At 41.1% G+C, this 13633-nt stretch overlaps 1 protein-coding gene across 6 annotated transcripts in view; it reads left to right on the plus strand.

Moving 5' to 3' along the window:
- The window catches only part of tenm3 (teneurin transmembrane protein 3), a 779964-nt gene that overhangs the window by 490092 nt on the left and 276239 nt on the right, over positions 1–13633 (plus strand). For all 6 annotated transcript variants that reach the window (XM_061880866.1, XM_061880868.1, XM_061880869.1 and 3 more), the window contains one exon: positions 2795–3038. In XM_061880866.1, the coding sequence (XP_061736850.1) occupies positions 2795–3038 (244 nt within the window). The remainder of the gene's footprint in view (positions 1–2794; positions 3039–13633) is intronic.

Raw genomic sequence — 13633 nt, forward strand, 5'->3', positions numbered from 1 at the left:
TTTCCTTTTATGGAAGGTTTTTTGTAGAGAATAAATGATGAAAAAAATACTTAATTGAACGGTTTAAAAGAGGAGAAAACAGGAAAAAAATGAAAGTTACATTTTGAAACATAGTTTATCTTCAATTTCGACTCTTTAAAATTCAAAATTCAACCGAAAAAAAGAAGAGGAAAAACTGGCTAATTTGAATCTTTTTGAAAAAATTCAAAAAAGAATTAATGGAACATCATTAGTAATTTTTCCTGATTAAGATTAATTTTAGAATTTTGATGACATGTTTTAAATAGGTTAAAATCCAAACTGCATTTTGTTAGAATATATAACAAATTGGACCAAGCTATATTTTTAACAAAGACAAATCATTATTTCTTCCAGATATTCCAGAACAAAAATTTTAAAATAAATTCAAAAGACTTTGAAATAAGATTTAAATTTGATTTTAAAGATTTTCTAGATTTGCCAGAATAATTTTTTTGAATTTTAATCATAAATTTGAAGTAATATTTCAAAAAATATTCTTCGTCGAAAAAAAGGAAGCTAAAATGAAGAATTAAATTAAAATGTATTTATTATTCTTTACAATAAAAAAAAATACTTGAACATTGATTTAAATTGTCAGGAAAGAAGAGGAAGATATTTAAAAGGTAAAAAGGTATATGTGTTTAAAAATCCTAAAATCATTTTTAAGGTTGTATTTTTTCTCTAAAATTGTCTTTCTGAAAGTTTTAAGACGCAAAATAAAAAAAATAAATGCATTTTTTTAAACAAGTGAAGACCAAGTCTTTAAAATATCTTCTTGGATTTTCAAATTCTATTTGAGTTTTGTCTCTCTTTGAATTAAAAATGTTGAGCAAAGTGAGCTGGCTAATAAATAAAAAAAATACAGGCAGCTCACTGGTAAGTGCTGCTATTTGAGCTATTTTTAGAACAGGCCAGCGGGCTACTCATCTGGTCCTCACGGGCTACCTGGTGTCCGCGGGCACCGCGTTGGTGACCCCTGCTCCAGAGTATATGTCGCACCGGCCGAAAATGCGTAATAACAGTGACATGTATTTCTCATTAACATTTATTTTGCTGTTATAAATACAAATTAAAGCTGCAAGCAGTGATGGACGGGACCGACTTTTGCTGGTGTTTTCTGCCTTTACCCATTCAACATATCTTTACCTGCACATTACCTACCTTCTCTGTATCCTGGGGTAACACTGGTGCTTCTTTCTGTCACCCTTTCAAGCTGGTGCTTCTTGCCATCACCCAGATAACATATCTTTACCTGCACGTTACCTACCTTCTCTGTATCCTGGGGTAACACTGGTGCTTCTTTCTGTCACCCTTTCAAGCTGGTGCTTCTTGCCATCACCCAGACAACATATCTTTACCTGCACTTTACCTACGTTCTCTGTATCCTGGAGTCAAACTAGTGCCTCCTTCTTTCACCCAGTCAACATATCTTTATCCGCACAGTACCTACCTTCTCTGCATTGTGTGGTCACGCTGATGCTTCCTGCTTTTAAGTGGCCATCTTGGGACGGCAGCAGCGCAGCAGCATCAGCGCAGCCGTTCTTTGAAGGCTCGTAAAATCAAAACCGGAGCAGTTATTAAAACTATTTTCGCAACTTTTAATCAGAAGGGTTCACTCTCTCTCTCTTGTGCGAGTTTGAAGCCGACACAACAAACCGCTCAGAGGAGATAATGTTTGAAAAATGGTGACGGGTTTTTACAAAACTTTTGTTTTGAAGGGGTAATTGCTAACTTCCTGTTGATTTTTGCTGAACGATGTAAATGGATGAAATGTAGGTCTAAGTGAGTCCTACATAGAAGTTTTTGTTTCATGTCTCTACGATACTCTTACCGGAAGTTACAAGCAGTTTTGTCTGTGTTTTCTTCCTAGGAGCAGTTTTGTCTGTGTTTTATTCCTAGGGGGCGCTAGAGAGCAGTTTTGAGGGGTTTTTTTTAATTTATTTTATTAGAAAGCAATTTTCGCCAGTCCTGATGTGTGTGTTAAATTTGGTGAGTTTTGAAGCATGTTAAGCGGGTCAAATTACAGCTCAAAGAGGCGTCAGTATAATAATGATAATAATAAAACCTTAGAAATACATTAAGGTCCTCTGTCTCAAAGGGACATTCGGTCCCTAATAAGTCATATCAGGGTTTCCATAGCTTTTTTTTTTTTTTTAGCTAAAAGGCTTTTTCTGAAGAAATATTATAATACCTGTTCCCTTATGATATTTCACCCCCTGTTGTTGAACAGCTGTAACATGAACTTTGATGGTGAAAAAAATAATGCTGTCGCTATTTTTTTCTATAATTTTATTGTAATATTTTCAGAATGTGTTTGTTCTATTTTAGGCCAAAGTAAGACAAAGAAAACAATCTGAAGTCGTTTTTATTTTTTAGTTATAATGCCATGATTTTAATAGTCCGGCCCGTGTGTGCACAGATTTTCCTCTATGCGGCCCCTGAGCTAAAATGAGTTGAACACCCCTGTTCTACCTCAATAAAAACGTTTTATATTTATATGGTGCTGGAATACCCATTATTTCAGCATTTCAAAGCTTCTCTTCGACAACCAATTTTTGACCTTGGTATTTGTCAAATTTCAGTTACGGCCTTGGATGCAAGTGCATGCCAAAACTCATGAGCCATGGGATTTTTCGCTTTTAAGTAGTTTTCCACGAGTATCCAACACTGTAACACATTTTATAAAATTCTCTGGCTTATTACAGGTAAAATATAGTATTAACAAATTCCAGTGTAAAAATAATAATGCAACTAATTCATGCTTGTCTTCCAGTATGACTTTGTGGAGCTGCTGGATGGAAGTCGTCTTCTATCCAAACGATCCCTTCATGACGTGGACATGGCACATGTACCCTTTCTTGGTGGTTTGGACTCGGAAAGAACTGTCCGACACAAGCGCTCGGTGAACGTGCACGAGGCTGGCTTCATTCATTACCTGGACATGGGCATTTGGCATCTGGCCTTTTACAATGACGGGCGCAATACGGAACAAGTGTCTTTCAATACTGTCATCATTGGTAAGTCTTTGTCACAGGTCATTTCATTTTGATCTGCACATCATTTGGGTTCTCAGTCCGAAAGTCTTCAAAACCCCATGCAAAGTCCACACGCATTGAGTTAAAATAAATGTGAAAAGACTTTTGCAGATTGTCAAACTGAGATTCTGCTATAACCCGTAGAACAAGCACATTGTACCGTATTTTCCAGACCATAGGGCACATCGGATTAAAAGGTGCACTGCCGATGAATGGGCTATTTTCGAGCTTTTTTCATATATAAACGAGTCATATTACTTCTATTTATTTTTTTCTAAATAGAAAATACTTCCTTGTGGTTTACATAACATGTCATGGTGGTCAAAATGTTGCATAGATTATGTTTTACAGATCATCTTTAAGCCGCTTTTCTTATTTACGTGGCTCACCTTCGACACCGTCATCTTTGTTGTAGTGGTGTAGCGTGCAAGGACGGAAGAAGTGTCAAAGGATGGAGCTTACTGTTTTAATGACATTCAGACTTTACTTCAATCAATAACAGAGCAGCATATTCTTATCCGGAAACAACGTGACAGACATGTGTCCCGTGAAATGCCGTCCGACCGAAACTCTCTAATAACTAAAGTTTCTTGGGTGAATAATATAAACTCACTACACCGGTATGTTTTAGCACTTTCATGGCGAGTTTACTGACAGATATAAGTAAGAACTTTACGCTACTTTATATTAGGAATGGCAACAGCGGAGGATGAATGTCCCATAACAAGAATATAGAGAAAAAGAAGAAGCTTATCGACTATGACCACGGACTACAAAGGCGGACTCACCTTCTCATCCTGAAACAACAACGTGACGGAAATGTGTCCCGTAAAAAAACGTCTGACCGAAACCCTCTAATAACTAAAGTTCCTTGGGTGAATAATATATAATCACTACACCGGTATGTTTTAGCGCTTTCATGGCAAGTTTACTGACAGATATAAGTAAGAACTTTACACTACTTTATATTAGAAATGGCAACAGCGGAGAATGAATGTCCCATAATGAGAAATAGAGAAAAAGAAGAAGCTTATCGACTATGACCACGGACTACAAAGGCGGACTCACCTTCTCACCCGGAAACAAGAACGTGACGGAAATGTGTCCCGTGAAAAACCGTCCGACCAAAACTCTCTAATAACTAAAGTCCCTTGGGTGAATAATGTAAACTCACTACACCGGTATGTTTTAGCGCTTCCATGGCGAGTTTACTGACAGATAAAAGTAAGAACTTTACACTACTTTATATTAGAAATGGCAACAGCGGAGGATGAATTTCCCATAACAAGAAGATAGAGAAAAAGAAGAAGCATATCGACTGTGACCACGGACTACAAAGGCGTACTCACCTCATCCGGAAACAAGATTGTGACAGAAATGTGTCCTGTGAAAAATTGTCCGACCAAAACTCTCTAATAATTAAAGTTCCTTGGGTGAATAATGTAAACTCACTACACCGGTATGTTTTAGCGCTTTCATGGCGAGTTTACTGACAGATAAAAGTAAGAACTTTACACTACTTTATATTAGAAATGGCAACAGCGGAGGATGAGTGTCCCATAACAAGAGGATAGAGAAAAAGAACAAGCTTATCGACTATGACCACGGACTACAAAGGCGGACAAAACGCCAGATAATATGTCTTACCTTATGGACACACCATAATAATACTCCTATGATGAAGCACAATACAATCCACCAAGCGGTGCGACTTCATAGCTTACCAAAGTCGTACTAAAACATTTTGATAGATTTTTGAGCGCTGTGTGCAATTTTCTATATTTTTAATGGAACATATGAAATGTTGGTGTTGTTTGCTTGAGTCATATTGCAGTCTACACATATCTCTTATGTGTGACTGCCATCATATTGCAGTTTACACGTATATCTTATGTTTGACTGCCATCTACTGGTCACATTTATCACTTCACCATGTCCATCCATGCATTTTCTACCGTTTGTCCCTTTTTTGGGTTGCGGGGGGTGCTGGAGCCTATCTCAACTGCTTTCGGGCGGAAGGCATGTACCAAATTAAATAGCTTTAAGGTCGGTAAGCACAACCGAAATTATTCCGTACATTCGACTTACCGGGTTATAAGGCGCACTGTCGAGTTTTAAGTGCGCCTTATATTCCGGAAAATACGGTATATACCATATAGCAAGGGTCGGGAACCTTTTTGGCTGAGAGAGCCATGAAAGCCAAATATTTCAAAATGTATTTCCGTGAGAGCCATATCATATTTTTTAACACTGAATACAACTAAATGCGTGCATTTTTAAGTAAGACCAACATTTTTAGAGTATAGTAAGTCTCTTATTCTTTTTGATAACATTGTTATTCTGAAGCTAACCAATAATAAATAAATTGTCATGTCTGTTGATCATGTTTTTGTTTGGCCATGTGCTGTTTGTCCTTTGGACTCTTTAAAGGGGAACATTATCACGATTTCAAAAGGGTTAAAAAAATAAAAATCAGTTCCCAGTGGCTTGATGTATTTTTTGAAGTTTTTTTCAAAATTTTACTGGTCTCGGAATATCCCTAAATAAAGCTTTAAAGTGCCTTATTTTTGGCTCTCTGCGAAGACACTGGCCATTTCCCTGTGACGTCACAAAGTGCTGCCAATGTAAACAAACAATGGGAATACAACAGCAAGATATAGTAACATTAGCTCGGATTCAAACTCGGATTTCAGCGACTTAAGCGATTCAACAGATTACGCATGTATTGAAACAGATGGTTGGAGTATGAAAATATTGAAGAAGAAACTGAAGCTATTGAGCGAATAGCTATTGACGCTATTCATAGCCATAGCATGGCCGAATAGCTGCGTTAGCATCGCCGGTAAAATATGCGGACCAAACGATCAGGACTTTCGCATCTTTTGACACTGGAGCAACTTAAATCCGTCGATTGGTAAATGTTTTTTTCGCATTAAATGTGGGTGGAAGGAAACATAATATAGTTGCAAATGCATCTGCAGGTTATCCATACATCTCTGTTCCATGTCTGCTTTAGCACCGCCGGTAAATAGCATGTTAGCATCGATTAGCGTAGCATGTTAGCATCGATTAGCTGGCAGTAAAAATCAACAAAACTCACCTTTGTGATTTCGTTGACTATCGTTGCAAATGCATCTGCGGGTTATCCATACATCTCTGTGCCATGTCTGCCTTAGCATCGCCGGTCAAATGTGAAGACACTCTGGCACATTCAATGGGGGTCTGGCGGCAGACACTTTCGCATCTTCGGGCCAGTGGTGCAACTTGAATCCCTCCCTGTTAGTGTTGTTACACCCTCCGACAACACACCGTCGAGGCATGATGTCTCCAAGGTTCCAAAAAATAGTCAAAAAAACGGAAAATAACAGAGCTGAGACCCGTTGTTTTTAATGTGTTGAAAATGAAAATGGTGGGTGTGTTACCTCGGCGACGTCACATTCTGACGTCATCACTTCCAGCGCCATAAACAGAAGGGCGTTTAATTCGCCAAAATTCACCCATTTAGAGTTCGGAAATCGGTTAAAAAAATAGATGGTCTTTTTTCTGCACCATGAAGGTATATATTGACGCTTACATAGGTCTGGTGATAATGTTCCCCTTTAAGTTCCTGTTTTTTTCCACTCCCTTGTCTGGTTTCCTTGGTTACTCATTTTGTCCACCTGTCTCTGGTGGACAAAATGCCCGCTCACCTGCTTCCAGAGCACTAATCAGAGGCAGTATTTAAGCTCGTCTTTGCCAGTCAGTCGCCCTGTGCTGACTTGTTTTATGCCTTGCCATAGTTTCGTGCTTCATGCCATGCCGAGTAAGCTTTGTTTGATTTATGTTCCTAGTCTGTTTATGCGTTAGCTTTGTTTTTTAGCCCAAGTTGTGCCTCGGCTGTGAGCGATTTTTGTTTGTATATTTTTTTAGTTAAAATTAAATCCTGTTTTTACCTAAATGCAATGTCCCGAGTATTCCGTCTGCCTTCCTGGGAGAACGACCCCTCAGCAAGCTGCAACCCCACCCATCGTGACATAAAATACTTCTTACCATTAATGCGACTTCTTGAACAGGTGCGGTAGAAAACGGATGGATGGATTTAAATGCATGAGAATTTTTTGAATTTTGCACGTTATTTTTAGCACTGTGATTACCAGCGAAATTATTCATAATCATCGCGTTAAGCAATGTCAGCTAAGATTTATCTGAGAGCCAGATGCAGTCATCAAAAGAGCCACATCTGGCTCTAGAGCCATAGGTTTCCTACCCCTGCTCTATAGTGAACACTGGGCGCCGTCACAAAATACAAACCACTTAGGGCCTGATCTACTAAAATGTGACTTATTTTTTTTAATTTACTAACACTGCATATACAATTGATAAGTACAAAAGTAGTGCAGGACGCCCTATTTAAATGACGAATGTGCGTGTACTACCGGCTGCACACCCAATGCATCATATGCTGCAACCAGTTGAGCAGGGGTCTTTAACTGATTTCAAATCAGTCCAGATACAGAACGTTTCCTCATGCGTAGTCCAGGTACAGCAGGTGTTTTTGTTAGGTTATTATAGCACTTATTTTTTTGTGACATCAAATTAGACATTAGTGTGTATGTTTGCTCCAAAACACCTTGTCATAATGTTTTATTTTACCCATCGTCTCTGAATATGAGACAAAATAGTTTTTTATCCTTCCAGGGGAATAATAAGTTTATGCATTCTGGCTTCAAAGTACCGTTGTCGCTATCCACGTTTCTCTTCTTACAGAGCATCATGTTTATTTACTATTCTGTTGTCTACGATTCGTCGCTTTCTCTCTATTGTGGCAGGGGGTCAGGGCGAGAGATTGCAATAGTATCATCGCTATTTTTTCGATCTCTTGTCTCTGTCCTCCCTCTGCATAAGTCTCACTCCTTTCTTTCTTATTTCCGTCAATATCACTCATTCTTACATGAAAGTTGCTTTGCTTCACTTTCGTCTGTCTTTGCATTTAGAGTCACATAGTCACCATGTTTACTGCCTGGAATGTTTTAAGTCCGTCAAAACTTTAAATCATTGAATAATTAATAGAGTGTAAGTCCAGGTCCAAATGGTATGGCGCCTGGGTCTAGACTCGTACCACAGTCTGCCAGTTAATGATCCCTGTCGCAGTGTTTTGTGATGCTGTGGAAAATCCAGCACACAACAATAGTTTGTATCTGTCAAGGCGTGGACTATGGTGCGGTCTGTTTTCCCGTAGTGCAGGGGTGTCAAACTCAAATACAGAGCGGGCCAAAATTTTAAACGGAACAAAGCCGCGGGCCAAGGTTGAACAAATTAACCTTTTAATAGTGACCCAAACAAACTTTGCATTAAATATTGAACAAGCAAGGCTTATATAACTTTAGTGACATGCAAAATCCAGTTTCAAATAATAATTAAAAGAATATCAATGGCATCCATCCATCCATTTTCTACCGCTTATTCCCTTTTGGGGTGGCGGGGGGCGCTGGCGCCTATCTCAGCTACAATCGGGCGGAGGGCGGGGTACACCCTGGACAAGTCGCCACCTCATCACAGGGCCAACACAGATAGACAGACAACATTCACACTCACATTCACACACTAGGGACAATTTAGTGTCGCCAATCAACCTATCCCCAGGATTGCAGGAACTTCGTATTGTGAGGCAGACGCACTAACCCCTCTGCCACCGTGAAGCCCTATCAATGGCATATCAAATGAAATTGAAATAAAAGTATTTTTTTCTATTTGCAATCTTCTGAGGTAAATATCATTTTTTTTCCACAGGCTAATAATACATTTGAAAGTAAAATAACAATAATAAATGAATCAAACATTCAAGCCTTGAAGTAGCAAGAGAAAATGCATGAATAAAACGTTAATTATTGGTCAGTTTGCTGAAAGTTTCCCGGAAGAGTCAGTGCTGCAAGGGTTTCTGGGTATTTGTTCTGTTGTGTTCCGGTGTGGCTGTTCACCCGAAATGTGTTTATCATTCTTGTTTGGTGTGGGTTCACAGTGTGGCGCATATTTGTAATAGTGCTAAAGTTGTTTATACGGCCACCCTCAGTGTGACCTGTGTGGCTGTTGATCAAGTATGTCTTGCAGTCGCTTACTGCGTCTACAGAAGCCAAATGCATCATGTGTGTGTAAAAGCCAATTATTATGTGACACGCTGTTAGTATGGAGGAAAAGCGGATGTGATGACAGGTTGTGGAGAACGCTAAAGGCAGTGCCTTAAATGCAAGCCCCCAATATAGTTGTCCAGGTGGAAATCGGTAGAAATTCGGGAGAATGGTTGCCCCGGGAGATTTTCGGGAGGGGCACTGAACTTTGGGAGTCTACCGGGAAAATTAGGAGGGTTGGCAAGTATGAGTATTAGTGGTGAATGCGGTGTTACAGCGGCACCGACGCTGTATAACACCGGCGGGCCAGCTCTAATGCTAAATTGATATTGCCTCAAGGGCCAAATTAAATTACACGGCGGGCCAGATTTGGCCCACGGGCTAGAGTTTGACACCCATGCCGTAGTGCAAAGCGACTGAAGCCACGATGTGAAGGTAATGAAATATTTTTATTTATCAAAAGGTGAAAACAAAAGGCGCTCACACGGAGTTACAAAACTTGGCTTAGAAAACAAAAAGTATGGACATGAAAACATGAACTGTAAAACTCGCTAAACTGTGGTTTGAATAAACAAAAAAACTTACATGGCAAGAAAAGAGCAGCATGAACTATGACCTGGACAGACTACCCAGAGTGTCAAGAGTGCAGCGCATGAATGGGATGTCGCCAGGCGGACTGATTAACGACAGGTGCGTGAGTCCAAATGAATCAGGTGCGTGACATGAGGACAGGTAAAAACTAATGGGTTTTCGTGAAAAAACAGGAACTGATGAAATCCAATAACTAAACAGAATGTGAACACCAAGACCTGACAGTATCCTCTTTTGGGTTTTGGCTTATACCATACACAAAATGAATGCCAGTAAAAAAAAACTAAAAAAAAACATGAGCAGACTTCAAAGTGAATCAAATGAATTTACTTTAATCAGCCCCTTAAGTCATCCGGTATGTATAGAATTATAAAGTAATACTGATGAATAGAATAATACACATATTTTTATTTCTGACTATCCAAATATGTTGACCCTAGAGCTGGGCGATATGGCCTTTTGTTAATATCTCGATTTTTTTTAGACCATGTCAAGATACACGATATTGAATGAACACTTGACGCATATAATCACAGCAGTATGATGATTCTATGTGTCTACATTCAAACATTGTTCTACATACTGCATTAATATATGCTCATTTTAAACTTTCATGCAGAGAGGGAAATCACAACTAAGTGTTATGTACAGAGGAGGGAATGAGGCGACAACCAGGGCACAACTGTGGTTCACAAGGTTTATTTAAACCTTTGATGAGACATGGCGTGTGTATGCTACTCTAAGTGAATGAGTGATGACTACGTGTAATATTAATAATATAAATGTTACAAGGGTTTGTTGTCTGTGAGTGTTGGTTGTATCCTTCGTCGAATCCAGAGGGGCAAAGCGAAGGGGCAGTTCGTGAGCAGGCAAGATGTCAGGGGCAGGAGCGAGGCAGCGTGGTCTGGTTCTGAGCAGGGAGGTCGTGGATCGAGGAAGGCAGTTAGGAGTCCGGATGGATGTCGAGAGGCAAGGTACGATCACGGAAGACAGGGGAGTAACTGTGGAAAAACACAAGGGACATGAACAAGGGAGAGTCGGAGAGAGCAAAGAGCAAAGTACAGGGGAGGGAATGCCAGACGTAATGCTTACTGAGAAGATAGCGACGTTCTGGCAAAGGTTCCTCGGGTCTGCTGGCTTTTATGCTGCTCCCTCTCATCAAATCCAGGTGTGTTGATTCTTGACAGGCTGCAGGCTTGTTGCTGCTTGGGCGTGCTGCACTCAGCACGAGTGAGATCGAGTCTGAGTGCACTGTCAGCAGAGGCCTCTCTTGGCGCACTGCTAGCGGAGGCGCACGCAGCTCTAGCCGCCGAGGAAACGTGGGTTCGACTCTGCGTCGTGACGCTAAGTCAATTTATCAAAACTGTATTTATTAAACAGTCATTAAGCAGTGGCACAAACATTCATGTCATTTCCAAAACAGAAAGTGCAAGATTGTCAGAGACATTTAAAAACAGCACTAAATTAAAGTGCACTTTTTGTACGGAACGCCACTACAATAGTTTAAAACAAATATGTGACAGGTTTCCAGCTGTCATCGTGCGGGTTGCATGGACCATCTATACAAGACGCAACGTAGCAGGTTAGACACTCGTTTATTATTTCAATAAACCTTGTTTGGTCCCAGTCGGTCGCGCCAATTTCTAGCGCGACCTCCTTTGCTGCTTGACTCAGCTCGCCTTTCGGTGGCCGGTGGCTGCGTCTTCCTCACGGGTTCATCTTTCTTCTGGTCGCTCTCGTCGTGTTTTGCCGTCAATTCTCCTCCGTCTTCTGCCCCGATCGCTCCTCCTTCTCCCCTTTTAAACTGCAGGAGAAGATGCAGGGATTGAGAGCAGTTGTGTGGTTTACGCGCCTGACTCGGATTGCTGCAGCGTCGCTCCAAGCGCGACCCGCCTTTCCACTCCGCCACACACTCCGCCTCCTGGCCGCCATCTTGAGTAAGACCGCTGTTTGTCCTACCCCGCTGTCGGCTCCGTCTCTCCATAAAATAAAGATGCACTTTTGTGCATGATGTCACACAAGATATTTCAATAACTGTCAAATAAAAATAATAGGAAATCAAATAGTGTATGTCCTTCGCTATGTGGTAGGTTCCTGTGGACTTTAATTGATTTAAACTTTTACATATTCCGTAGAATTGACCATTAAATGGTATCACCCGGATACGTTTTTCAACTTGTTTAAGTCGGTGCAAACGTTAATCAATTCATGGTAGACGTTATCTCCTTCTGTTGTTGACTCTTTTTTTCATACGGTGTTGATCTGGAAATCGTTGCCTCTGTATTTTGTTGGTGTGGCACAGAACGGAGATGTTGATATGTGGAGTAAGCACTCTTCATTCTCTAGTGGGTGACTTTTCAAATGATGCTACACATTAGCAGTAATGCTACATTTTGAAGCAACGCTTTTTCCCAACACTTGACAAATTACGGTTGTCTGTTTGACATATTCCCACTTGAAGCCAAACCACGGCCAGACAATGGACCCCTTGCTGTTTTTCTTGGGAATGAATTCTTCCTTCATTTGTTACCAGATTCGCACCTTCTTTCTCTCGTATTACCACTTGCACCACAGCTAACGTTACTCATGCTGCTACCTCTCTGCTCCGCGAGGGCGTATACGTATGTGACATACGTTGTCTCTGTGAGAAGCAGAGACAACAAAGAGTGAGAAGAGCCTGTAGTGTAATGCCCGTAGATAAAAGCAACTGCGTGACAACGTATACTCGAATATCACAATATAGTCATTTCCTATATCGCACAGAGACAAACTCACGATATATCGAGTATATCGATATATCGCCCAGCCCTAGTTGACACCCACATTCTCCATTGTCTATCACTGCAGTGATTGCTTCCTTCTGACCGCGGTGAAACCGTTTGTGCGTAACTGTGCCAGCTAGCACGTACATTCATAGATTGTCAAATATAGACGCAGAACAGCAGTCGCAAAACAGGTTCAAGCTTGATAAGTCCCATTGCGAGTGCTAAATTATTATATTAGCATCTTCTCCTCCCAGCATTGCAGGCATTCTGATAATCAGTATATATTCTGCATGTACATAAAGACAGAAAAGGATTGCACTCTCTATTTTAGTCATTAAAAGACAATCCACAGTGCACAAGTTTAGCAGATCAGCATTGCATGCGCTATCAAGTTTGCACGTGTTTTACTCCATTACCATTCCATACCATTGGTAGAGCATGCCCTTACTATATTACAAGACTACCGTATTTTCCGCACCATAAGGCGCACCGGATTATAAGGCGCACCTTCAATGGATCGGTGTGGCGTCTTCAGTAATGCGGACGTTGTACCAATCCGTTGTGGGGAAGAAGGAGCTGAGCCGGAAGGCAAAGCTCTCAATTTACCGGTCGATCTACGTTCCCATCCTCACCTATGGACATGAGCTTTGGGTCATGACCGAAAGGATAAGATCACGGGTACAAGCGGCCGAAATGAGTTTCCTCCGCCGTGTGGCGGGGCTCTCCCTTAGAGATAGGGTGACAAGCTCTGTCATCCGGGAGGAAATCAAAGTAAAGCCGCTGCTCCTTCACATCGAGAGGAGCCAGATGAGGTGGTTCGGTCATCTGGTCAGGATGCCACCCGAACACCTCCAGGGCACGTCCAACCGGTAGGAGGCCACGGGGAAGACCCAGGACACGTTGGGAAGACTATGTCTCCCGGCTGGCCTGGGAACGCCTCGGGATCCCCCGGGAAGAGCTATAAGAAGTGGTTGGGGAGAGGGAAGTCTGGGTTTCCCTGCTTAGGCTGCTGCCCCCGCGACCCGACCTCGTGTTTGGAGGAAGAAGAATACTGAGTTGCATCCCAAGAACACCATACCTACTGTGAAGCATGGGGGTGGAAACATCATGCTTTGGG

The sequence above is a fragment of the Nerophis ophidion genome, linkage group LG20, assembly GCF_033978795.1.
Source record: "Nerophis ophidion isolate RoL-2023_Sa linkage group LG20, RoL_Noph_v1.0, whole genome shotgun sequence".
Taxonomy (NCBI): domain Eukaryota; kingdom Metazoa; phylum Chordata; class Actinopteri; order Syngnathiformes; family Syngnathidae; genus Nerophis; species Nerophis ophidion.